General features: G+C 41.5%; 2 protein-coding genes across 2 annotated transcripts; both read left to right on the forward strand.

Moving 5' to 3' along the window:
• The first annotated feature begins 68 nt into the window (after positions 1–68).
• On the forward strand, positions 69–7,333 carry hhipl1 (HHIP-like 1). The gene is made up of 9 exons (XM_079175324.1): positions 69–480; positions 2,059–2,705; positions 2,796–2,939; positions 3,162–3,490; positions 4,174–4,300; positions 4,997–5,142; positions 5,258–5,339; positions 6,160–6,242; positions 6,358–7,333. The coding sequence occupies exons 1-9, from the start codon at positions 103–105 to the stop codon at positions 6,918–6,920; spliced, it is 2,499 nt and encodes an 832-aa protein (XP_079031450.1). The 5' UTR covers positions 69–102; the 3' UTR covers positions 6,921–7,333.
• Positions 7,334–19,616: 12,283 nt separating this feature from the next.
• dio2 (iodothyronine deiodinase 2) lies at positions 19,617–24,752 on the forward strand. Its single transcript, XM_079174194.1, has 2 exons — positions 19,617–20,065; positions 21,892–24,752. Exons 1-2 carry the CDS (start codon positions 19,841–19,843, stop codon positions 22,531–22,533), a joined length of 867 nt encoding a protein of 288 aa, XP_079030320.1. The 5' UTR covers positions 19,617–19,840; the 3' UTR covers positions 22,534–24,752.
• Positions 24,753–27,974: the final 3,222 nt, after the last annotated feature.

The raw sequence follows: 27,974 nt of genomic DNA on the forward strand, positions 1-27,974 counted from the left end.
CGCTACGTTCCGGGACAGCGGACGGGTTCAGTGCGGCTCCCGACGCTGCAGCCAGGACACACACAGCCCGGGTTCACTACGTCAGAGGGCCACATAACGCGGATGACTGAGGCAGAGCAAAGTGCACATAGGAAGTCGCTTCTGTACAACTTCACCTTCCATGAGCTCCAGCCTACGCACGCCAGAATGCAGCGGCGTTACGGCAAAGTCCCGGGTCGACTGTGGGTCTCGCCGATTGGCATTTGGTGTGTTTTGGCAGTGTGCGTCGCACCTGTAATGTTACACCCGCAGTGTTTGGACTTTAAGCCGCCCTTCCGGCCGCTAAGGGAGCTCGAGTTTTGCGTGATGTATAAGGAGTTTGGCTGCTGTGATTATCAGAGGGACCAGGAGCTGAAGACAAAGTTCTACCAGATTATGGATCATTTTGATTATAATGGATATGCCAACTGTGCTGGGTTCGTCCTGGAGCTGCTCTGCCAGGTAGGCATGCATGGACAAAGGTCGTCCAAACAAACGTCTCCATCACGCGCCACTAGTCTGACCAAACAGCTTAAAACACTGGCTAGTATAAAGCAGAAGAAGGCATATGCTTACTAAACAGGTCAACTGAATGATATGATCTTACAGTAAATGTACAAAATGTTAAGGCGTCCTCTTTTCATGTAGTTAATTGAAGAACTGAATGAAGGTAAAGGTCATCGATGACTGATCTCTCTGTAAACTCCTACAGCAGTCACACACATGAGACACAGAGACAGAGAGAAGGGTTAAATGCTTTGAGACCTCTGAGATGTTGATTATGCAACTGGGCCTGCATGTTATTAAAAGGGCAGATGAACCGAGTATTACACATTCCCTTTATTTCTGGCATCATCTGATCTCACAACAGGCTGCCACTATGGGCTCTCTCCCATGTCTCTCTCTCTCTGTACATTACTGAGGAAGCTTTAGGACGTTTCTGTTTTTATTTATGGTCCTTTCATCGGGGCAAAGACCAATCAACTGGAAATTGCTTGTCACATCACTAATGTCTATTTGTCTTGATAATGCTTTTGCATAGCATACACTTAGTACACTTTGGAAAAATGGAACTTCCCCTTCATATGTAAAGGAGTTTCACATGAAGGTTTGTCAGAAATATGCCTAATTACTACATTTATCTGCAGGCAAATTGACACCGACATAATACAATAACCTTACCTCAGTATTCTGTGTAATGTCAGGATGGCAAATGTATTCAAAACAATACCTAAAAACAACTAATTAGATTGTCTTATTTTGAGGGTGACAAACAACATTGCTTTTTGCGACTTCCACCATGATGTCATGCATGCTTATCACATGCTTATCATCTGATAAGCATGCATGCAATTAAATGTGACTTAGGAGGAACCTCTTGTGTTTGTTGACAGTTACCTTTTTGATGACAATACCAACGTTTCCTATTCAGGCTATAATGGCTTGTATTTTTTTTTAACTGTTATATCGTTACAAATTATTATTGTCCCTTCCTTCGCATTAGTTACAAAACTCTGGATAATCAATCAATTTGCCTACTAAGGCAACAATGAAGGATTCATTTTTAGAATAATTCTATTTCACTAAAGCTACTACAATCAATATGTTTAAGCTCACTAACTCATCACTCCATGGAGCGTTTCAGGATCCTTGAGCTCATTCTTTTGGTTTTCTGACTTGTGACTTGAATATGTTAATTCAGTCTCACTGCTTTCATCAACCCTGTTTCAGCAGCAGCTGTCCGAGAAAAGCTCTGACAAACGCACTGTAAACTGGGGAACATAGTGTATATCAGAACTTGATTAAAAAAGGAGCTAAAATCAATTTGATATTCATCAGAAAGACAGAAACATGACTTCAAATGAATACAAATGTAGATTGCTGGATGTGTAATCAGACCATCATGTGCTACAAAGTTTCAACTTGGTAGGTCATGAAATGGGCCAAAAAACAGTTCATGCAGGTTTAATAAAATCTCTACTTACTACACATACTCAGTCTTCCTCTGTATTGCCTCACCTCTCTTCTTCATCTGCTCAGGAATGCTCCCCATATGCAGCTCACCTCTTTGATGCTGAGGACCCAAGCACCGCAGTCAGGACCATTCCTGGCCTCTGTCCTGACTACTGCTCCCAGTTTTGGAAGAAGTGCAGCTCCACAATCCCTTTCCTGTCTGACAACCCACACACAGCCGAAGTCAAAGACGACCAGACACGTCTCTGCCAGCACCTGAAGCTTGACGATGTGGACTACTGCTACCCTCACCTCCTCAGCAGCCAGAAGCTCACCCAGAATCTGGGCCGGGTTCAGTCAGACTCTGACGGCTGTCTGCAGCTGTGCCTGGAAGAAGTTGCGAACGGGCTGCGGAACCCGCTCGCCATGGTGCATGCCAACGATGGCACGCATCGGTTCTTTGTGGCAGAACAGGTAGGCTTGGTGTGGACGTACCTTCCTGAGCGGTCCAAGCTGGAGAAACCATTTTTGAACATTACCAAGGTGGTGTTAACGTCGTCATGGGAAGGTGAAGAGAGAGGCTTTCTGGGACTCACCTTTCACCCCAAGTACAAATACAATGGGAAGCTCTATGTGTATTACTCAGTGGAGGTGGGTTTTGATGAGAGGATCAGGATCAGTGAGTTCCATGTGTCAGCCAATGACATGAATGTGGTGGATCATGCCTCTGAGCGGTAGGTATGGACTGATCCAGGCTAGCAAACAGCAATGGTCCATACCAGCTCTTTGTCTTGTCTTATTTTTCATGTCCACTTTTTTTCCAGGGTTATTCTGGAGATTGATGAACCAGCATCCAACCACAATGGAGGGCAACTTCTATTTGCAGATGATGGCTACTTGTATGTTTTCACAGGGGATGGTGGAATGGCAGGAGATCCCTTCGGCAAATATGGCAATGCCCAGAACAAGTAAGATGTCCACGAAAGTTTATAAAACTAGACACCTGAAATAATCTGAAGCAACCAAGGATATTCCTCATTTTACAATATCTGGAGAACCTTAAAGGGCTACGGTCTGATCCATATTTTAGTCAAAATATAGAAAATCAGTGTAATTTCTTGAAGTAATTACATGTTTCTTTGCATTTGAGATAAAATGTAACTTTTTCCAAATCACCACGTCTACTTTAGGTCAGCTCTGTTGGGTAAAGTTCTCCGCATCGATGTGAATGACAATCAGAGAGGCCCGTTGTACACAATTCCTCCAGATAACCCCTTCATACACGAGCGGGGGGCACGACCTGAGATTTATGCTTACGGTGTCCGCAATATGTGGAGGTGTTCTGTGGATCGGGGCGACCCACGGACCAAAGAGGGCAAGGGACGCATCTTCTGCGGGGATGTGGGCCAGAACAAGTTTGAAGAGATTGACATCATTGAGAAAGGTCGAAACTATGGATGGAGAGCCAAGGAGGGCTTCTCTTGCTACGACAAGAAGCTGTGTGCCAACAGCTCGCTAGGTAGGCATGCTCTGGGCAGTCAAATGGTTTCCTGCTTTTTCCTCCTTTGACTGCAGTCAGCAGCGTCTCCAATTGTGTTGTAACGACGGGCCAAGACTGTACCATTTTATTACAAACAAACACCATGCCAGCTCTCTGCACAAACTACTGTGACCCCTCCTTGTTTGAAGGAAAAGCTGCAGCCTGCCTAAAATAAATAAATGAAACATTCTGGCAATTATAAAAGGCAAACTCTACGTGGAAAGAAGGACTGCCTGCTGCAGCAGCACTGTCAGTGTGGAAACCAAACGAGTGAGGCAGCAGTTCAGCGAGCAGGCAGTGTGACTCGGGCGTTAGGCATCACGAGTCACTTCAAATAAGCCTCATTAGTGGAACCTGCATTGTTCTCTCTCGTATAACTGTCACCATGGCATTATATTTGGATTGCTACACTTCTTTCCAATAATATTTGCTAAAAATACCCCTAAACGTGACGCCACACTGAAAGCATTCAGAAGTCAGTTTGACGTATAATCATTAGGCATTATCATATGGATTTATTCATTAAGAATATATTTATATTCACCTTTTAAATCTACTTTCACACATGTTTAATTAAGTAAAGCTTCATTGTAGAGAAATGGCTCAAAGTGATGAAGCAGAAACTCAACAATACCAATAATGACCCTTGGGATTCTTCACAGATGATGTCCTCCCTATTTATGCGTACCCTCACAAGATGGGCAAGTCAGTGACTGGTGGCTATGTGTACCGAGGCTGTGAATACCCCAACATGAATGGCATGTACATATTTGGAGACTTCATGAGCGGGTAAGGTTTGAATCTGGTGAAGAGTATATTTTCTTAAAAATAACACCAACCTCAGAAGTATCTGTTGCTATTAAACGCTTTTTAAGAATGGCAACAACGGGATGTCAGACATAAACCTGAAGATAACTGCTGTAGGTGTTTAAATGCCTGCTACACCTGGCATTTGAGGAAATAAGAATAGACATGAAGTCTGTGAACTAGTTGCGAGTAAAATAGCACTTTATTGCCTTCTGGAGTTCTTTATAAACCAGAAAACATTTGTTTAAAGAATTGCCTTTTCTAAAGTATAAAACACAATATGATCGTTTAACAAAGTGGCTAAAATGAGCTCCACCATGATCAGCTAAAATTAAAATGCTGCTTACATGTCAAAGCATAGGTGATAATCAACCAGTATGGTTTATATGAAAACACTCTGAAAGAGGCTACTCTGTATACTGAATACATTTTGCCTCTGTACTTTTACTTTACTTTGAATGCAGTACTTTAATAATGAAGTGTTTTCTCACTGTGGTATTGATACTTTTACTTACTGTAAGATCTGAATACTATACCACTACTGGTCACGGTGGAGAGGAGCCGGTGTGGCTCAGGTTCTGTTTGGTGACACCTGCTGTTTGACATCCTCCAGGATCCATTTTCTTCATATATGTTCACATTCTCTGTATCACCACTGCAATTTGATTCCTTTTCCAGGCGTTTGATGAGTCTGCGGGAGGACAGAAACACAGGGAGGTGGATATACAATGAGATATGTATGGGGATGGGCCTAACCTGTGCCTTTCCTGGACTCATCAACAACTACCACCAGTACATCATCTCCTTTGCAGAGGATGAAGCTGGTAATGCATGAACACGTGCACACCCTCAAACTCAGAATGCATCTTGAGTTTTGCACTAGCTGTAATTTGTCTTCCTGTGTAATGTCATCTTAATGTATTGTTTATTTTCCATCAGGCGAGCTGTACTTCATGTCAACTGGAATAGCGAGTGCTACATCTCCTTCAGGAGTCATTTATAAAGTAGTGGACCCCTCCAGGTGAGTAATAGGAACTCTGCAGCCAGGTATTCCTGCCTGCTGTTAGAAGGTGCAGGTGACCGATTATGATGAAGAAATATCTGTCCACAGTCCAGGTCTATTTCAGGTCTATTTCAGTATCAGCAGAACATGTGTATTGGTATAGTTTCTTGCAAGTGTACAGTCAGTTCAACACTGTGGATGTGTTCGATCGACCCTGCTCATACCGACCAGAGACGAGATGGTTCAGTCCATTACTGTCCCTGCTAGGGGTGACATGGAAAAGTCCAAGTGGCGGCAGAGACAGGGTTGTATGCAGTGAGTAACATAATCATTACTTTGCTTTTTTTACTCCACCACCATAACACAAAGGAAACTAGTGTAATGTGTCATGCACAGTAAGTGCTCACCGCATAGAGAGTAGGTACAGTTCTTTGAAATGGATGTGTGAGACGCACATCTGTTCCTTATTACAAGCACAGGCATGTCATTCTTCTCTGTGAGCCTGGGGGATGTGCCGTATCATGATCATACTTGGTCTGAATGCAAGTTTAGATCAGAGTTTTCCTTTGCTGAATGTGGAGATGTCTCTATTTTGGTATCCTAACTCTCCCTTCTCTGCTTTGGACAGCTCAGGTCCTCCCTATGCATTTCTCTCAGCAGTAGTATTCCTAAATTGTATCCCAGCCATATAGCTCATTTAACTGTTCCTCGCTATTGTTGTGACCAGAGCTGCTACATATTAAAAGACTGAAACATGTTTTTTATGTGTCCGCCTGCTTGTATTCTGTCTTCTCTTATGTGCAACAATTTTTCATTCGGTTTTGTTACTCGTTTTCAGACGTGCTCCACCGAGACAATGTCACTATGACCCTCTTCCTGTCAGAGTGAAAAGTAACCTCATCAAGTTTGTTCCCCAGGAAAGTAAGTCCACGACCTCACTACTGACTAGTTACAAACAAATTCAATCGGTGACATTCATGGGTAATTCATAGTTTATATTCACATTTGGTCTTGTTTTGTCATCATTCCCTATTAGCATTAATTGGCGTTGAGCCACCAAACAAAATCGAGCCTGAGCCACAACCCACAGAGTCCTTCGACTGGTTAGAAGAGCTCATTAATCGTCTAGGAGGACCAGAACTGACCACCCCGTTACCAACCACAACTACCACCAAATCACCAAGACATTCGAGGCGGAAAGGCAGAGGCAGGAAGGGCAAATCCAGAACGGAGAGTACACCCGAACTCCAGGACGGAGCAGTGAGGCTGGTTGGGGATGAACAGGGCCGCAGCGACCGTGGACGGGTGGAGATCTACGTTAACAGGCGCTGGGGCACCGTGTGCGACGACCTATGGACCACCAAGAATGCTGCAGTGGTTTGCCGGCAGCTGGGCTTCAGGTACGCTCTGAAAGCAGCCAAGAACTCAGAGTTCGGGGAGGGGACGGAGCTGCAGATTCTTCTGGATGATGTTCAGTGTGAAGGAACCGAGTCCAGCCTGTTGGCCTGCAAACATGCCGACGTGGGGACACATAACTGTGCCCATTATGAAGATGCTGGGGTGATCTGTGGCAACTCGGACTACGTTATTGAAGTCTAAATGGTTGACTACTATGAAATCAGGACTAGTTATCAGCAACTGAACCTTTTTGTCTTAAAAATCCAACCCAAATGTAAACGTTAAAAACTGGTATTTTCAATCTACTCTATCTAAGGGTGGGTTTTTCCTTCAGTAATGTTTTACTTGCCAGTAGTGTCTCATATATTTTTGTCAAAGGTAAATGTTCATATGAGAGTTTCTTTTTAATTTTCCATCACACACTTAAATGTTTAATATGAAGGTTGGAATTTGAAAGTCTTTTCTTTCTCAGTGATTTGTTACAGTAATCCATTTGATATCTAGATATCTGAATGTTATATTTCAATGTTCAATGCCCACTGACTGGATGTATGGATGTATTATGATGTCGTGATTGTAGTAAATAATTTTAATAAAAAGCGTTCTAGTCTGTACTGGCTTCCACCCACACTTGGACCAAGCAAAAAAACATTAAAATATTTAATTTAAATTTAAAAGATATAAATAATCTATCTATGGATAGTATATAATCAGTAACTAGGAATGTTTTTAATACTAACCTATTAATTACATCGCACAGGTCTTGCATAGAAGACGATACATATTGAGTAAATTCAAGTTTACAGAGGCAACAAAACATTTTCATACTGCATATTATAAATGCCAAAGCTGGGATTGGATCCAGCACTCTAGTAGACATATCTTAACTGAATTCACTACTACAGAATTTTCTCTTTTTTTTTCTCCACTTCTTCCTCCTGTCTCCATCCAACTACCCACAGCCAGCTCCATACGGGCACATTGTGGCCTTTTGCATAGTTGCAGTAAATGGATGACTGAACAGAATTGATGTTGAAATGTTTTGTTTTATAAATTGTTAATATTGCATGATAATTCAAGTCTACCTATACAATCAAAACATAACCTGAAAATAAGCCTTAAAACTTTCATAACTGCAGGATGTGGTGCACATACCAAGACCAACAAAGTGTAAACGGCAGCCCTTTTATTCTGAGCAGGCTGTGCTTCTACAGAGACTGTGTCCTCTGTGTTGTGATGGTCATTGACATGCTGAGCGGCAGACCTCAGGAGCTGGAGCCAGACTTGACCAACCAGCAGCCTGCCAATGTGTGGCCCTTGCCTCTAGTTCTCACCCTGGTTCTCCTCAGTCTGTGTCACAGTGGGACTCCGACTACTTCATTTGCTTCATTTGGCAGTACAAGACAGAGAGGATGACGTAACACACACCTATAAAAATACCAAGGACAACACAAGAAAGTTGGAAGACTTTCAATTCTAGTCCTCGATGTGAATAGAGCCCGGGTGACTGCTTCCAACAAAACCAACATAATTCATTTCATCAGCAATATGTAAACATACATAGAAATGTTGACTAGGATGGGAAGCTGGATTCTCTGGCTTTATAGTGTCATCCCAACTTCTCACATGAAAGACATGGAAAGTACTGAGTGTTTGGTGTGTACATTAACAATAACAACGGTCAAATGTAATTACAGATAGCACTAAGAATTAGGAATATGCAGCAAGGTGTGCCCCAGTAGACCACCTGTGGGAGGGTTCCCTATGAGCCAAGGCTGAGTCCTTACCACAGAAACCCGGGTACGAATCCAACCCCAGCCGCTTTGCGGCATGTGGTCCCTTCTCTCCCGCTTTCCTGCCTCATCCTATCCAATAAAGGCCAAAAGAGAATGTTGAAAAATGAAGGCAATGAAAACTCGATACAAGGAGGATATCGTCTTTGGGTCAAATTCTTGATACAGGTTGAAAACCAAACCAAAGACAGACCAGGGGACCAGCCAGCGGAGAACAAGGGAGTGCATCACACTCATTTGAAAGCACATCCGGATATTTGGTACAGCTTGCTACAGTAGGTGTGACACTCCACCTGGTGGCAGTGTTGTTTCATCCCAAGAGAGACTTCAGCACAGTTTGTAATATGGGTAATTGGACTAATTGAAGGCAGAACAATTAGCTGTGTGTTTGCCAGCAAGAGGACAAAAGTAGTAACAGATGTTTTTAAACATCTCTGTATTTATAGTCTGTTACATTCTTCACACAAATGAAAAGGACATGAAATCTTAATGAAATTGGATTCTTTGTATGCTTGAAGACAAATATCTCTAGAAATAGTCACAGTGCTGAAACAAACGTCTGGCTGAAGTTGATTTTGTGTACAACCCTGTTATCTGCAGAACTTTCTCTCTACAGGAGCTGAGGAAAACAGTGTTGTTTTCAGCAGGAATACTGAGCATGTTTTAGTTCAGCCTGTACTGTTAGAAAGTTACGTGTTCTTTGCATTCAAATTAGCCTCTATCACTCAGACAAAAGATTGAGGAGCAGAACATGAACAACAAAACAACAACGGACGAGGTCATCATTTGCCTTGCTTTCCACTTTGAGCCATTGTGCTGGCAGCCATTCAGAGTCTGTGTGTGTGTGTGTGTGTGTGTGTGTGTCTAGGCTGGTTAGAATGACCTCCGCTAATCCCTCGTCTGAAGGGGAGGAGCAGGGTGAAAACAAGACTTTGCCCCTGACTCATGCCCTCTGTGCCAGCATAACACTCACCATCCAAGTGTGTTTGTCTTTGTGTCTCCATGTGTGCACATGCTATAACATCAAATAGCAATACTAAATAACTTTTCCGCAGTCTTAAATAGAATGTATATATTTGTTATTTATTAACCGTCCGCTGCAGTAGTGAAGAGTGTCCTGGTTTTATAATATGTTTTATGTGTCATCACCAGCAGCAGTTGATGTAGTTTCCCGTGAGCTCCAGCAGGGCATATAGAGCCCTTACTTTCCTCAGTCATTACAAACAAGGGGGGCTCTAATACTGGCTCTCACTATCATATGAGCTGCAGACATGTATCATGACAGAAATACACAAAACACTGCAATGAAATCAGATGCTAAACCAAAGTGCTCCGTGATTTAAATGGTAGGCTGTCAGGAAAGTGACATATATGATGATGTTACATGATGACACATTCCACTATAGGTGATATTACACTATCGAGTACAACAGAGAATCTTCTCCCAGACACCCACTTGCATTATGAACCCTGAGGCACGTGATAGTTTTTTCATGACAAAATACTTAATGGCATTCATACTGTGACTACTATAGTCACGTGCTTAGGTATAACTTTGACTATAGTTAAGACGAGGAGAAAACATGTTGAGGGATTACCGCGGACTTCTTCCCGTAGAGCCAGGATAGCGTTCGCCAAAAGCGACACTCTTCTGGTGAATTGACTGATGGGATTTTATAAAGGAAAAGCAGGCAACGAAACGACTTATTGTTGAATGAGCATTTATTGAAAAAAAGAATTGTTAATTGTTTGAATCTATTAAGCGATGCTTAAGAGAAATGGAGGTGGCCCGGGGACGGTTGCCCTATCCCGCCGACGCTCTCTCCTTCTCACCGTTGCTTTGTCGTGCTTCGCCTCAGCTTTTCCTCTGAGGGTAGATGGCATTGAAACGCTCAACACAGCCAAGTTGTTTGCAGCTGCAGCTAACTGTGCTCCCTGTTGTGATATTCAGAAAAAAAAACATGGCAAAAATAGCTCACCAAGGGGGGCAGCTATAGCCCGTCACGCTGCAGTGGTCATTACTGGCAGCAAGTCCCAGCGAAGAGAGATTACAGCAGTGGACTCACCACATTTACAAATGACATAGTTTCCCTTTTAATATCATTTAAATGCGTTCACAGTGTTGGAGGTAACCCAGTCAAGTAAAACTGCTGGTACATTTTTATTCAACAATGGTGTCAAATTACCAACAAGGTCAAACTGTAGCCAAACACACATCAGATAGTCTGTGGATGAACTCTTTCAATCCAACCCAGCTCTTTCGTAACATTATATAAGGTTATGCCAACTGCACAGACTTACGCTTTGTTACATATTTGCCAAGCTGAGGGTTGGTAATAGAGCCCAGCACACTGTGTCACACTTATTGATTCCTTCTCTTCGAAGCGCAATCTCCCATATACACACGGGTCTTTTCCGACATAGTATTCTGATGGCAGAGGGGAAAACAACACTAACACAATACAGTGATTTTCTATTCAAACAATTGTCCCGCAAGGTTCAAGCTCAAGTTAATTTTGAAAATGTTAAATTGGATTAAACTATTGGTCATTTACCACTGCACCTGAATCATAGTTCATAGGTGGGTGTTATTACAACCGCAAAAATGGCCATCGAGTTGAAGCAACACATCTCCGTGTTCAAGGATAACCTCATCTAACATTGCATAATCTCACTCTGTCAACAAATCCTGCATGTTGCCTCTGGCCCTTGTGAAGGAAGACCAGTCAGTTGTAGCCCACTTGGACACGAGCAGGAGTCAGCGAATCATTATGAATTTAAAATCTTGAGGTGCTGGTCAGAATTTAGGAATACAAATATATTGTTTCCCAGATCCCATCATTGAGACTGATGCATTTGTACTTAAATCCAGGTAGGAGGTAACAATAGTTAAAAGGTTATTGATGTCACACCACAGTCCTCTGCTATGTGCTTAAACAAGCTGTGTGAGCTGTCCAGCTGTCTGTTCCTGTAGCTAATCAATACTAATTCAACTTTAATGAGTAACAACTTTGAGTTTTTGAGTTCGGCTCTACACATGAAGCATTGGGTTTGTGTTTTCTCAATATTAGAACATTATATTAAATAAACCCTTTGCTTCATGTCACAAAGGGGACGTTTTCACAACATCTGACCTTGTGGCGCACAATGTCAAATTTAGTTAAGCTGTTGGCACATAGTGCCAGTCTTCATGGTTATGGTACCTGATCTATCAGCAATCTCAGACAACGTCTGCTTTTAGACTGATACGGCCTGTTTACTGAGTACACATCTGGCATTGGTATGGGGACTGGTGCTGTGGAACATTCCAGTTAATCCATTCACAGAATATATGTCATACTGAGAAGTTTGGCGATACCTGGAAAAGAAAGCTGGCACAGAGTAAAAGGATTGTCAGCGTTGATATATGTGGTGAATTTAAATACATCCCATAGGCAGGACTTCATGTCTTTCCCACCTTCAAATTGGAAAGTCATAAAGGTTTTGTATTTCGTAAATACTTCTGGGAAAGATTCTTGAGCAGAATCTGAACCTCCTTTGTGGATTTATTTAATGATGTATATCTGAACATGCATGGTGATATGTGTTTTGGCAGATATAATACAATACAGATTCTCAGAATTGGCGAATCCTAAAGTTAGTTAATGGTAACAATTCAGCCTGGCTTGGTCTCAAGATGACAAAATGGGTTGCAGTGTACACAATTTAAAAATTGACTATTTTGAGAGGGTTATACAAATAACACCTTACATGTTGGGTGGCTGTGGCTCAGATGTAGAGCAGGTCGTCCTCCAGTCCATGTCGATGTGTCCTCGGGCAAGACACTTAGCCTCTGCCTGCGGTGTATGAAGGACAGTTAGTTAGTCCTGATGAGCAGGGGGCACCTTGCCTGGTAGCCCCTACCATCAGTGTCTGAATGGGTGAATGATGACATGTAGTGTTAAAGCTTTGAGTGGTCAGAAGACTAGAAAGGCACAATACAAGCACAAGTCCATTCCTATTTACATGTTCTAGGTTTTTTTTGTGATGAAAATTAGCTACAGTTTAAAATTAATTACTCTTTCCACCTGTCAATTAATGTATATTTTCAGGATTACAAGGATATAAAACTGAGACAGAGTTGTATGAAATTATGTACAAAACAAACCTATAATATTATAGTTTTTTCATGGATTATTTTAGTTTTGTCTTTGGGAGAAACTACAGTTTCCATCAATGTCTTGAGCCCTGTGCGCACAGTGATCTTCTACATTTTGGCAAATGTGCACAAATAAAACTAATTATTCCTTCGTGAGTAGCAGTTCCTGTTTGCACTATAACCATTGATGTACAAACAATAATCTATATATAACTAACTAACTAAAGAAAACTTCTAATCACAGAAGAGCAATGACCGCAAGGGCAAATCAGATTGTACCATTTCACTTCATGGGTACCAGAAGTGCAGCCGCCAGGGCTGCCAAGTCGAGCTTCATCCAAGACTGGCAGCTGCAGAAAGGACCGGCATTACCTAACCTGTATTTAAAGCCAATGAAATCTTGTGAAAAATTCAAACAGTTACTGTGGAAAATATTATTTACGCAGGACAGGGCCTGGTTATGTAGATTGCGTCTGATGTTGTGGTGGAGATGGTGGTATCAACAGGTAAGTACACCGACGTATAAACTAAGCTTCACCTAGGATACAGGTAATGCTGGAGGGGTATGCCTATGTGTTAGTTTGTGCTGTAAAAAAAAAAGCTTAATTACTAGGTTCTGTGAATTAAATGCTGATCCCCACTTGCGTTGAACTTTGTCAGCCATTGCTGCTAAGGCCCAAGCTGCATGTTTAAGGAGTCAGTATACTTCAAATTGAGTTTGTCAGATCATCAAACAGTGTCTATGACCCCCTCCACCACACGTTTTGAACATCTTTTGTTGAATGAAATAAAATCTCTTGACAATAATCACAAATTTAAGGATGGTTATATCAACATTTGAGTGTGCACCGACACCGAGACTCCAAGAGGACCGGGTACTCCGAACTGCTCTTCAGTGCATCAGCACAGAGATTTCCTCTCGACTCTCATAGAGGCGACCTTCTCATTCCCCGGGGGGAGACTCCAACACAGCGAATCCCCACACCTGACTGGCCCCTCTCACCCTGGGCAAAGAGATAGAGCCCAGCCCCTCTCCAGGAGTTTGGTTCCAGAAGTACCAGCTCCAGTTCCTTTCCCGCCAGGGAGGTTACATTCCATGTCCTTAGAGCATGTCTGCAATGACATGGGTTTGACAGGCAAAGGCGGGGAACGAGACCCCGAGGCACCCGACCCTAATAAATAGTGCCGCAGGTGGTGGGCCCGCAGGGCGCCCCAATGAAGAATTTTCAGGGTGTGCCTGACCAAGTCCCATGTGCCAAGGCCCGGACACCAGACGTTTGCCGGCGAGCTCTGGCTGGTAGGCTCCAGAAGGGGGCTCCAGTTTCCTATTCCCGTGCGAGACATTTCCGGCCAATTCATTAATAAGGGTCAGTGACCCTGTCTCTTCATGTCACTTTTAAATACTATAAGTCAGTCGGCCAGGACATTGCACACCTGCAGCATCTGGAATAGGTCAATTATAATTGAAATGTATAATCCAGTACTATGAAATGTTAAACCATTTTTATTTCATTGAATTCTTGATTAAGCAATGGGAGGTACTCTGTGCCAGATTGACATGTGCATTCATGTGATGCACAGGAGTTTATCAGCCTTGTTTCCCCAAGTGCATTCACATACCTATTTCGTTTAGCATTTCTTCCTTGTCACTACAGTCCCAAGCATTTAATGTGGAGGTACTTCAGATCCTCTAATTTACTGTATGTATATATCTGGTGGTGGTCGTTTGGCTACACAGCTCTTGCTCTCACTGTCGCCTCACGATTTATTAGGGACAAAGCACAAAAGTGCTAGGGCCAAAACGGTCCCTGGCACTGAAAGTGTGAGGCACTGAACTTGCAAGGAACCAATTTTTTTTGTAGGGATTCGTATTTTTCTGGTGCGCAATCACAATACTGAGGGTCTTGGGCTGCTCGAAAAGGAGCAAAAATTGGCCAGTGGGCTCCAAAGTGCCTCCAAACCCACGCCAGGGTTGGGATAAAGTTCCTCTGATGGTCACGAAATTTGGTGGGATTATTAATCTTATCTTTAAGAACATATTAAACATGTTTTTACCTGACTGGTAGTCGACCATGTTGGATTTTGTGTGTACATTTTCTATAATCCCTCACTCTGGGGGCAGTCTGTCCGGCTTGCTCTGTCATCTTCGTGGAGGTTCGGCTTGACCTGGTTTTCTTCGTCTCCATCTCACTCTCAGCGTGATTCTGAATCTGATGTCAAACTTCATGTATGTATATATACAATTCTAATAAATTATACAGTTAACATTTGCATAACTCAAACATCTTTGTTTTATGCTAAACTCTCAGAGATCCATTGACAATTTTAATAAACTACAGACCAAACAGTGTTTTTATCCAAGAGTTTGCTGAGTCATCTCATTTTATACCAAAGAATGCGTTTTTATTTTATGGATACTATGGAATATTTTAATCTCAATGAGGCAATACATCAAAGTGCAGACAGAGAGGTGGAACAAATACAAGTATCTTATTAACAAAAAGATAATGAAGAGAGTGGGAGTCCAGGGAGAGATGTTGATGAAGGGAAAGGTTGACATGGGATAGCAGAGCACAACTGATGAGATGATTGGTGATCAGTGTGCTGATCGCTGATTGTAGGCAGGAGTGCAAGCAAGGTGAAGCTGGAAGCCAGGGAGGTGACGACCGGGGACCAAATTCCAAATACCTGTTAGTTTTTGTATTGATTTAAGTTATGTTATGACTTTATAAGGCAGTACATTGCCTTGCACCAGACTACCTCTCAGAAATACTTTTAGTTTATGAACCAGTAAGACCCCTTAGATCCTTTGGTTCCTATATTTTTGCTGTTCCACTAAGCAGAAAAAAACATTTGGTGCACTGCTTTTAGCTGTTACGCTGCAAGACCTTGGAACAGCCTTCCAGAGGATCTGAAAGTAGCTGAAAATCTATTCAGTCTGGCTTCTATGTAGTTTCATTATTTTATGGTTTTTATTATTGTTTGTTATTATTAAATGTGTTTTTATGCTATCATTTTAGTATGTATACATATATTATTTCTTAATTTATTTTATTAATTGTACTTTTTTACTATTTACCATGACCAATTTATTCAGTGTTTCAATATTTATTTTTCTTAATTTAATTTGGTGTGAATTAGTCTCTCAACCCTCTCTACATTTTCGTCTTGTTTTGATCTTGACAATCACTTTGTAAAGCACTTTGAATTGCATTTGATTAGTTTGAAAGGTGCCATATAAATAGAACTTGATCGGTTGAACTGTGCAGAAATACAGAATTAACGGAATGAATAGTCAGGCAAACGAAACAAAAAAAAGAAGCTGTGCAGCATTCAAATCCAATTCTATTTTTACTTGAGCCACAGTCCTTATCTCAGGGGACACAACATTCACCGCCTATGTTATTGCAGCCTAAGCCTTTTCACCGTTACTCCCATTGAAACAGTTGGACAAAGAAGTGTGCATTCCACCCCGGATATTATTGTCTCAATTTCTTAAGCCATGCTTCTCTTTTACAACAAATTCACCGCTTTCTCCATGATAAACCTGCAGGCAAAAAGTATGCTGATTGCAAATAACGGGCATGCGCTGTCTATTAGAATGATTCTGAGTCACTAATATACACATGGTGGTAAGAACAAAATCGGTCAAGAAACGTATGCTTATTTTGTGCGCAAAGTAAGAACATTTCTACACACATATTAGTGAATGAGACTTACCATTGCTAAGCAGATGAAACACAGGTAAAGTAAAACAAAAGTAATTACTGCTTTTATCTTCTGAAGACGAGACTACTGTAACTTCGTCCTTTCTGGCATCAACCAAAAACAACTCTCTCACATCAAAATAGTTGAGAATGCAGAAGGAGCTGGTGTTGGCCAGACACAGGTGGCTAGATAAACTGAAAGCTTCGAGGACCTCCCAGGGCCAGGCGGGTTCCCAGGGATGGGTGTGTGGCTGGAGCAGGCTCAGGACTAGGCAGCGGCAGACATATGAACCCAAGGCCTATGTAACAGAGTGGAGGCTGGCTGCTGGCAGGCGGGGGGGGGGGGGGGTGAAGGTTGGTTCCAAGCAGTCCGAGGAGTTGACTGGAGACTAGCTGGCTGGAGGCGGCAGACTGGGGAACAGGCTGAGATTCAGAGGTAAGAAAAAAAACATTCAGCCAGTCTAGGACTATAAAATGTGTTGTGTGTCCTTATACATCAATACTAGCATTGTCACTGTTTGTGTCTTACTTTAGGAAATACTCCAAGCGGTAATACAGAAAAAGAAAGTAGAATAACAATTCTATGACTTTTAGAAACAGTGTAATTCAAGTTAGTGGTAGAAAATAGACACATCAACAAGTCAGGTTTCTCATGTATTAGTGACACATACCATCTGCACAGCACATTACCACTTCTAAATGTTGATGTATATCATATCACACCCATAACTGAGGCGTATATCTGCATCTGTGTGCACATATTGATAGAGCACACCATATTATACAAACAATATGCGACCCACCTGTGGTAAACATTGCTTTACAGCACTATCTATAGTCAAATACTCCACATGGTATTTTTAAAGTGGAATTGAATCAGCTTGGGGCAAAGAACAATACCGAAGTTTGTGCCAAGTGAAATAACTGACCTTCAGTCCTTATTAGGATAATAGGAATATGACATTAGTCAGTAATAGGATAAGGTATATAAATAACCAGGTGTCTGCTGGGAAATATCCTTGTTTTTCATTGTTAAATAAGCGAACTGTTATCAAACATGAAAAGGAATGTAACACTGGGTTTTATTTGGAGATACTGATGCATCATTTTAGACAAAAGCTGGAAAACAATACTCCTAAAACATGCAAAGGCTCATTCCATATACTTTTATATATTGCAAGTGTTTTTCCTAATTTGTTTTGAAAGAAGAAAAATGACTGTGTGGATTATGTTCACATGCAACGTTGTTTGTTGTCTGAGAAGTTGGTGTGCAGGACTTTGACAATGTAGACTGGGGTTTCTGTCCCACACCCCGCTTCTGGTTCTAGTTTTAAGCTACTAAAAGGGTGTGGGAAAGATCAGGGAAAGATTGTGGTCTACATGGTATGTAGGTTTGTATTATTTCCCACAGGGTTACTCAAATTACAAAAACCTCATAGAAGCCTACACACGAAATATGAAAGAAAAGAAGAAAAGATGGCCTGCAGCTTTGTTCAACCAATAGCTATGTCCCAATTCAGGGGCTGCATCCTTCGGAGGCTGCATTCGTAGACCGGTTACGTCACAGCGCGGCGACTAGGCTGTCCCAATTCGCATGCTTGTCGAAGACTCCTTCGAATGCAGCCGACGAATGCGGCCTTCAGACCCCAGATTTGAAGGATACATCTGATGTATCCTTCGCGGCCCAGCACATCCCGAGATGCATTGCGTGCCGGTGAAGATTTTATTTGAACAAACATGGCGGCGACTGATGCGAGAGCTGGAGGCAGTATTCACTTTTAAATGTAAGTATTGGGTTTCAACTCACTCGAATGTCACCGATACTAATGTTGAAGCAAAATAAGAGATCGTATAACATCACATGTGTGTTAAAATGTTCCGTTAAGTTACGTGACGTTGGTAACTGACAAGCTAACTAACGTTAGCCGCTGCGCTATTACCGGCAGCTCGGCTGCCTGCATCCGACCGTAGTTAAGCCTTAAAGTAACTTTTACTTTAAGGCTTTACTTTCAAACCTCAGAGGTTGAATAATATCTTACTGAGGTTGTGATGATTTTACAGATGATTCATACTTCATATCATGAACATAAACGGACCAACGTGAGCTCAGGTAGATAGGTAGTGAACCTGAAATATCACCTTAAGTCCGGTAACGTTAAGATTAATTACACGAATACACTGAATTTGAGTGTTTTGCTGATTCTGTTCTTGTTGTGTTACAGAGAGCAGGAGCTGAGGGGAGAACAATGGACAAACATTCAGCAACCGTAGCTTTGAATTAAGACATTAGTCCATTTGTAATATCTGCATTTGACCATCCTGTACTTCAGGTTACAGTTACATTAGCTCATCATTATAAAGCTTCACTAATAACACAACCAGTAGATCCTCATGTGTTCATGTTGCTGTCACAGAGATGGCAGTTGTGATGTCACCTTTTTATTTTATTAATTGAAATTGAAATAAGACATCCATGTAAAGGATTTCTGTGTGAATGTGTGTATATTCTGCTGTGTAAATTATAAAAAGTATGTGTTACTGCAAGTTAATAAACATGTTTGCTGACATTTGTTTTGCTGCTGTTAATGTTAACTGTCTTGATTGATTTCCTCTGCCTTAGGATTGCTATGTATGTGTGAATGAAATGAAATAAAGTAACAGATAAATACATTTAATTACAAGAACTATAACTGATTGAAAATGAGTTATTTAACATAGTAACTGATTTCATTAACTGATTAATTTAGAAAAACAATATTATGAAAAAGATCTATGAATTAATTATTGAATAACTGATTAAACACAACTAAAACCTTGGAGGCTGCATATATACTGAAAAGGTGTTTAGTTTAATGTATATATATTTATAATCCTGCTGAGCAGGGATTATATATTGATATATATATACACACACTATAAATGTATATATATATATACTATAAATATATATATATAATCCTGTTGAGCAGGGATTTTAGGCGACGGGAGCAGCAAGAGGAGGCGGGAACAGCTGTTGACGCAAACAGGAAGTCCTCTGTAGCGTAGGCCGTCTCATTTCGTAGACCGCACGGTCTAGCCTACGCGGTCCTCAAAGGACGCAGCCCACGTGGACCGCGAAGGCTGGGTCCTCCGAAGGATGCAGCCCCTGAATTGGGACATAGCTACTGTGTTCAGTCGTGGGGGGAGGAGAGGGAGGAGGGGACAGAGTGACGTAAGAATCTTAATAATAAGTATAATGTTCGTCCTATTTGGAAGAGTGGTCGAGCAGCGGCAGCAGCAGCGTCGGGTAGTGCGCACGCCGCAGAAAAAGTGCGTTGCAAGATACACCTGGTACACCTCCCTCATTTCTGCACAAAGTGTGGAGCAGTCCAAGGGGCAGAGCAGAAACTATGAGGGTCCGACTGAGACCTGCGGTGCAGAGCTGCGCGTAATGAAGGGCAGTCTGAAGTAGTTCTGCTGCGGTCGTAAGTGCAGAGAGGCAAAATGGGAATGGCGAGTGAGGATCTGCTCGTGACGCTTCAGATACTACCTGGTTTCTTTTCAAACTGTCTCTTCCTTGCCCTGTACGACTCCGTGGTCCTCGTGAAGCGCGCCGTGTCGCTGCTCAGCTGCTCCAGGTCCGCCGGTTCCGGAGAGTGGCGCCGTATGTTGACCTCAGCTGGGCTGCGCTCGATCTGGAATAGCTTCCTGCTCGACGCCTATAAACAGGTAAAAGTGTTCAATTAATGGGGATCACTGTCATTTTAATCGATCCACTAAACTCCAACTCGAACTGTTGACATATCAGCTCCCATCTGTCTAATAAGAGGATCACATCTTCGGCAATGTGCCGGATGACATTTTGTCTTCACACATGCATAGCAAAATGTTTATAATCAGAATTATAATGTATATTATATATATATATATATATATATATATATTACTGACTTTTAGTCAGAGGGTGTGTGTATGTGCGCGTGTGTGTGTGGGGGTGTGTGTGAGAGAGAGAGAAAGACAGCGAGAGAGAGAGAGAAAGACAGCGAGAGAGAGAGAGAGAGAGAGTCAGTCCCTTCCTGCTCTCTGGGATCACCTAAAGGCCTAACTGTGTTTAATGCAGCCTACCATTGTTAGTCTCATTTATTTCCACGTTGGACGGCTGAACTATAGCTACGGCTCATAAACAGGCTCCGTTGTGTTGACCAACAGATCAAATCATTATTTTATGAGGTAATCTTCAGACTAAATAAACAACAACAAAAACAGGTTAAAGAGCAGCACATGTAGATCATTTATGAGTTAGCCTTGTATTATCCGCCTTCCCCAAGTGTACGTCCTTATTATAAAGACGGTCTAGACCTGCTGTATAGGAAATGTGCCCCGAGATAACTTGTTTTATTAGATTTGGAGCTATAGAACTGAATTGAATTGGTATGCGGCATTCTGCTGGGAGGCGTGCAGACACTGTGATCTCTACAGTTTGAAAAAAGGATACAGTTTTCTCTGTTGGGTTCATCAGTGACGATAAAAGATCTGAAATCTATAGTTTATGAACATTTCGCATCATCAGTATTTTATTCGACTCAATAGAAGTAGCATTCCCTTGATTGGTCTCGGATTTGCATGGTTTCCTTGATTCATCTCTTAATATTTCTGACCATTTAATCATGTCACACAGTTATACTAAACAGTTATTCTAAAATGATGTGTCAAATGAAGTACGTGCGGATAGCACCATTGTATTCCTATTGCAGTTTAATTTGAAGTGTCCTTACTGGATTATACTATAACAGATTCAATAATATTTATATTTTTAAGTTAAATCAATGTCAAACTGTCAGTAAATTATTTAATCGGAGCAGAATTACAGGAGGAAATTCACACTTCCAAAGTAAAACCATTTTTTTTTATCTGTGGGGATTGTTGAATGCTCAATAATTTGGTAAAGCCCCTACACACCCATTCAGGTGTTGCTGATCAGGCGTCCTGATCAGGCTGTCATTTGTACCTGTTTGTGGAGGACAATGTAAAAACCTTGATGGCTCGAATCAGTTTATGGAGTTTAGCAACCTCATCAAAGTCCCAGCATCATGCTGCAGTTCGGCAATAACAGCAGAATAGCAAGAACAACAAAAACAGCTGTTATTCCTCACAGGTGTGAGGTGTGAGGACTATTGTGTGACTATTATTATTATTAGTCACATTACTATTACTGCTTTTGTTATCATTATTATTCTATTATGTCCACTGCGGCTGCTATAACTTGTTGTCGTCATTTTTCTATGACTGCTACTATCACTGATACCGCTGCTATTACTACTGTGATTATATGTAACATTTCTATCATATTGGTTGACTGTGTTGTCCAAGTACAGTGGATGTTTAATGTTGTAAAGATTGTAAAGTCCTCTGAGGCAAAATGTTGGGCTATACAAATAGATTTAATTTAATTTAATATAATTCATATATAAAAAATACAAAGATGAGTCTGTTAAAATCTCCTTGATGTGTGCAGTGTGTGAGTAAGATGTAATCCCTATTTATTATCACCTTAGGTGAAACTTGGCCTCGAGGCACCCAACTCTAAAGTGGTGAAGGTGCCTGACAGCCCTCGATGGAGCAGCAATCTCAGTAATATGACGAATGTGCCACCTGGTGCCACCATCGCAAATAAAGAGGAGTGTCGCCTCCTGGATTTTGAGTCATCAGACCGCCCTCTGGTGGTCAACTTTGGCTCAGCCACTTGACCCCCCTTCATCAGCCATCTGCCAGCTTTCCGTGAGTTGGTGGAGGGCTTCAGTGATGTAGCTGATTTCCTGTTAGTGTACATAGACGAGGCTCACCCGTCTGATGGCTGGGTGGCTCCTCCTATGGGCTCTTGCTCCTTCGATATCCCGAAACACCAGAACCTGGAAGAGAGGTTGGGAGCGGCACGCAAACTCATTGAGCACTTTTCCTTACCACCGCAGTGTCAGCTGGTGGCAGACTGCATGGACAACAATGCTAATGTGGCTTATGGTGTGTCCAATGAACGGGTGTGTATAGTAAAACAGAGAAAGATTACCTACCTGGGCGGTAAGGGGCCTTTTTTTTACAATCTGAAGGATGTGCAGCAGTGGCTGGAACAGAGCTACGGTAAACGGTTATCAAGGACATGTACAGAGAAGGACATGTCCCATATTTCATTAAGGAAATAATAGATCAGTTCTGTGTAAGCGTAAAAGTCATGATCAAAAAGCTGTAATGAATTAAGTTCCTGAATTGAGGAGCAACTTCTTTACCTTTTGAAATCAGGCCAATTTTTCACACACCAGTCCATTCAAACTGGGATGATCATACGTAAAGACCCAGACTAACTCAGTCCATTTGTCACATAGTCACGAAATGCAATCTATTGGTGTCACTAATGACAATGGAGAGTCAATTAGGATCGTATTTTGTGGTGGACACACAAATCAAACGCATCCACGTGACAAAGCCACGGTGACATAGATCCAATATCGCCAAAGACCACTTATGGTGGGCTGGTGTGGAGGTGGATGGGTCCAACAAACACAAGACTGCTGTTTAATACCACATGTTCCAAAGTGTTGTTGTGGGTTTCCTAAACCTAACTGTACATTGCTATTTTAAGCCCAACCATGATGTTTTTCCTGAACTTAAGGAAGTGGGTTTGTTGCCTGAACCTAGTTTTTGTTTTGGAACGTAATGTCCTTAAAAAAAAGTTCTGAGCAACACGATAAAAAACAGATCAGATCACGTCCCTCTAATTTAAACCAGTCGATTGCATTTTGTGGCTATTTCACACTGTGCTGTGAGACTTTGTTGTAACAAGGCAGCACATTGATTGGAGGCAACAGTGTGTGAGCTTCATCTGTATTTATGCCCACTTCTGCTGCTAAAATCATGTCTTAAATGATTTTCATTGAAAAACTTAAAAAGTTCCCATTTTTTAAAAATGTTTTATAAAATAACACATCTAAAGCGATGCTGTAATTGTTTTGTAATATTCAGTTTTCTTTTCACTGTGGTCATGTTTTTATGCAATATGTCAAGAACTTAATTTTATGTGTAATATTTATCTACCCTCCTTTCTCTTTGGATAAATGTTCTTTCATTACATACATTTCTTTTTTGCTTCATAGTGTCTTTAACCCCCTGGAAGTGTTTGTGTTTACACTATAATCAAAGTAGATATAATGTGGCTTTTAACACAACCGACAGAAATAAATAATCTCATGTCAAAATCAAAACAGAGCTTTTTGTCTAACCGACAAAAAGCTCTGTTTTGGTCTCGTCAGACAACACTGTAATGTGAGCAGCTTTCTCTTTGCCACTCTCCCATAAACTGCAGGGTGCTTCATGGTGTAGTCAGGATACCGACGGCGTCATAAAAGCCCCACTAAAGCTACTCTGGTGTACCTTTTCCCTGGGTCTTGCCCTGACTTGCTGTTTTTGGCAGCCTGAAATACCTGTAGACATTACTCAGGGCTGAAAAAGCCTACCTCCATATTCCCCTGTGCAGGGAAGATGGTTTGTACTCGCAACAAATCAATATTCTCTAAACAATATCATCAGCATCACAGTTGTATTATTGTTACACGCAGTAGGATCATTTGTATCTGGCTTCATATCCCTAACATGATAATGGCAATGTCAGCAATACCACTGCCAGAGAGCAATTACTGTTGGATGCATTTAGAATGAATGCATGCATTATGCATTATGTGGAGAGTTTCTACAGGGATGTCTGGATTTTCAAGGACTTTTTACAAACTTTCCAAAAACAGAGGTCTGAGAGTCACATGGGGCTGATTAGACCTGATCCAGAAGTGGGTTGACGGGCCTCAATAGAGAGAGAACACCAGGCCTCTGCTTGTCATGTTTTATAAAAGAGATTCTAAATAGATTATATTCACATTCAAGTGTGTTATATGTCATAAAACTAAACATTACAGCTCAATTTCAAATCTTAGGATTTTAATGACATGAAACCATTAAATATCCTTAATTATTAAAATTGTCTTAACATGTCAGAACATGTTGAAAGTCAGTAGGTTAGTGTGGTTGAGATGGGTGTCGTCATCATCATCATGCTGGAATGACGGCATTAAAACCCCGTAGGAAACACAGATGGTTTGTTCTTGTCGCAGTGACAAAGGTGTTCTAATGAAAACCTTTGACGAAAGAGTCCCTGACTCAGTCTCTGGTTGGAGAGTGAACTGCACCTGGTCAACATTACACAGAACTATTGCATCTGTTTTAACTGCCAATCTGCTAAATGACTAATGTCTCGCTAACTGATGGAGACAACTCTGTGTTTTTATGTCATTTACTGCGCTTTTTCATTGCTGCTTAGGACAATGTTTATTTTTCTAACATGTTAAAAGAAGAGAAATAAAGGAGAATGTTGCTGCTGAAACTGCTTTATATATTGTCTTTATGTCCCAAAGGAATCTTGTATGTCAGAAAGAAGAGGACAGGCTTATGAAAAGAGAGGGGAAAAGTAGTTTTAAAGAATAAAACTCAACACAAATAATCAGAACTGGTTTTGTGTCTTATAGTGACATACTCGTAGGGGGACATGTCCCCCCCTTTCTTTTTCAATATTCTGCCCTGTTCTTGTCAACCCTACTTTATTATTTTTTCAGTTGATTTTCTAAGTAGAATCTCTCTGAACTCACCTCCTTTCTTCTGTTGAGAGAAGAAAGGAGGTGATGGAAATGTTGATATTTTCATCTGAATCTCATTCAGTTCTTGCCCTGAGCTCAAAGCAGCGAGCTCAATGAGCAGCAGTGAGTGGTACAGTGTAGAACTGCATTTAGCATCCCAGGCTGAATACAGGCTCCCTCCCTCCATTCATTCAACATGTGCTGCGAGGGCGGCAGACTTGGGAGGGTATTCCAGACCTCCCTCTCTCACGCAATGCTTTTCAGCTCTTCCTGGCTGCCCTACATTGTTGGTTGGAGGTATTAGGGTCAAATGGAGCATGAAATGAAGACCCGCAGACATTCTAGGCCTAGAAAAATACTCCTATCTCCTCTGCATGTTTTTCAGATACATTTTTTAAATTTGAATCAATACACTTCACATACATCTCAGGTTCAACTCTTTGACCAGAACAGTCGGGCAAAAATGATGCAATATGCTTGAATAGGCTTTATTGGTTTTGACATGCATGCAGAGTAATTCCATGTGCACAAAAAAGAAACGCCCAGCTTTCAGTTTCTGCTTGTGTGCTTCCAGTAATGCGATACTAAACTTCACCTCTTCACTCTTCATACGTAAATGGGACAGATGTAGATATAGATTACAACAGTAATAGTCAACCCGAGGTTGAGGAATGGACGGTAGAAGGAAAAGTGACATCATCCTGTAAAAGAAGAGAATGGATCCTGCCTCACTTTCCCCTTTCCTCAGCCCAGTGGACTGGTCGGGAGAATTGGTACACTGAGACAGTACACAAGGAGGTGAGGTTTATCATTGCGGTGTCCACTCCCAGAAAGAAAACCTTTTTTTGGACACTTCATTAAATGACACGTCTCAGTCGGTAGACAATTTTCGCATACTGGGGGAATCAAACATACACCAACACTACCGCTCAAAAGTTCGGGGTCATCTGCTATATTGATGTTTTTTTCTGTCTTTCAATAATGACTATTTCAACGGGGACAAAAATAATGTAATTCAGACATAAAATATGGTCAAATATAGTATTATTTGCATTTGAAATAGTTTTGGCCTCCCAAAAAAAAAGAATGAAATGATTAAAACTTGAATGTAGCTGATGATATCTCTTTTCTAGTCTTCCGACCACTCAAAGCGCTTTAACACTACATGTCAATGTTCACCCCTTCACACCCATACATACAGTGGTGACAGGGGCCACCATGCAAGGTGCCACCTGCCCATCAGGACTAACTCACATTCATACACAGTAGGCACAGCTATGGGAGAAACTTGGGGTTAAGTGTCTGGCCCAAGGACACATTGACATGGACTGCTGGAGCCGGGGATCAAACCGCGGATCCTCTGATTGAATGACGACTCTGCTCTACCTCTAAGCCACAGTCGCCCATTACTGTTGTAACAAAAGCTTTCCTCTAGCAACACATCTGTTAATAATCCAGTTTGTTATAGGGTGCATTATTGTGTAAATGACACGTTAACAGGAAGATGTTCCTACTAAAATCTGCACATATGTTGATGCTCAGCTTCCAGTTTCTTTTACCAATGACTGCTTATTTCTTTTCTTATTCAACTGTTGCTCAGAAGGATCATTGTTTCTTTCTGCCTTTTTAACTATTGTACAGCACTTTGTTCTCCATGTACAAAACAAACGCTTCATAAAAATTATATTTGTAAAGAAAACTTTCTACAACTTATTAGCATGAATGACAATAAAAAGATATAGCATATTTCTCTCAGCCATCTGACTGTAACGAATCAAGCTTTTATGGCAGTTGACTTTAGACTATATGGCCTATATTTCAGGTTACACAATGTCCTGAAACACTTCTAAATGTCTGAGTAGATACCTCATATGCTGAAGTAATTAATCTCATCACATTGCTTGAATATTATTGCCCAGCTGTGCCTTTTCTGGGAGCCAATAGTGCTTGCGTGGCTTCTGCTGGAATAAAAATCTGTGGTTGGTGGAAGATGTTTTCCTGAGACTGGAACATCAGAAATGTAGTCACTCTCACAGCTCAGGTTTTGGCCTTAGAGTTCATGTGACATAGAGGTTTCTGAAAGTCTGCCCTGGCAGACCCTCGGTTCGACCAGGCTAAACCTTTGTTCATTCAGATATACCGATTAATTCAAGGAGAAAGAGCATGGCTGAAGGAGGACAGAGAGTAGTAAAGAATACATTAAGGAAAGGGAGGGAGGGGTGGGTGCATTTAGTTCACATGCCACATGCAAACCAACCCCTCTCCCAGTGTCAGTCCAGCTTTAAAGCTTTTCTCCCAGCACCTGTGACAAAAAATTCCTCCATACAAATTTTAACTCATTCTTCCATTCCCCCCCCATTTCCACACCCTTACCTTCTCACCTTCCCTTTTGTTGTGTTATTTGTGGCAACCCATGTAACATGTAGTATAGTGGTGTGAAAAAGAAGCTTTTGTGGCACAACTCAGGAATACATTTACTGAGGGGGATTGCCCAGTGTCCTCTTACAGCACACAAGGTCCAGCCAGACATTCAGTAATGCTTGGAAGTGAAATTGAATGTGACAATGGAAAGGATGACACTAATAAGCACCAAAGACAAGAAGAGAGGAGCTGGTGTGTGTGTGTGTGTGTGTGTGTGTGTGTGTGTGTGTGTGTTTTAGAGAGAGACTAATGGAGAAAGAGACAGGCACACAGCTTGGAAGCACATGAGAGCAGAGAGATGCAGTGGTTTTCACAAAGTTTACAGTATTATTGTCTGCTAGACAAATATGGACTACATTATAGTACTAGGCTTAATTAATAGATTCATTGAGACTGGATTATTTTGAATTTAAGGGCATCAAAAGAATAGACTGTCTTGTGTTATTCCAGAGGAAAGGCGCACAATAAGAACAGGCCCTGCAGCCAGTAGGAAGTTTGTTTATTAGTACGATTTCAGGGCATGCTCTTGGACATTTATAACAGGC

Source organism: Pholis gunnellus (assembly GCF_910591455.1).
Source record: "Pholis gunnellus genome assembly, chromosome: 15".
In the NCBI taxonomy this organism is placed as follows: Eukaryota; Metazoa; Chordata; class Actinopteri; order Perciformes; family Pholidae; genus Pholis; species Pholis gunnellus.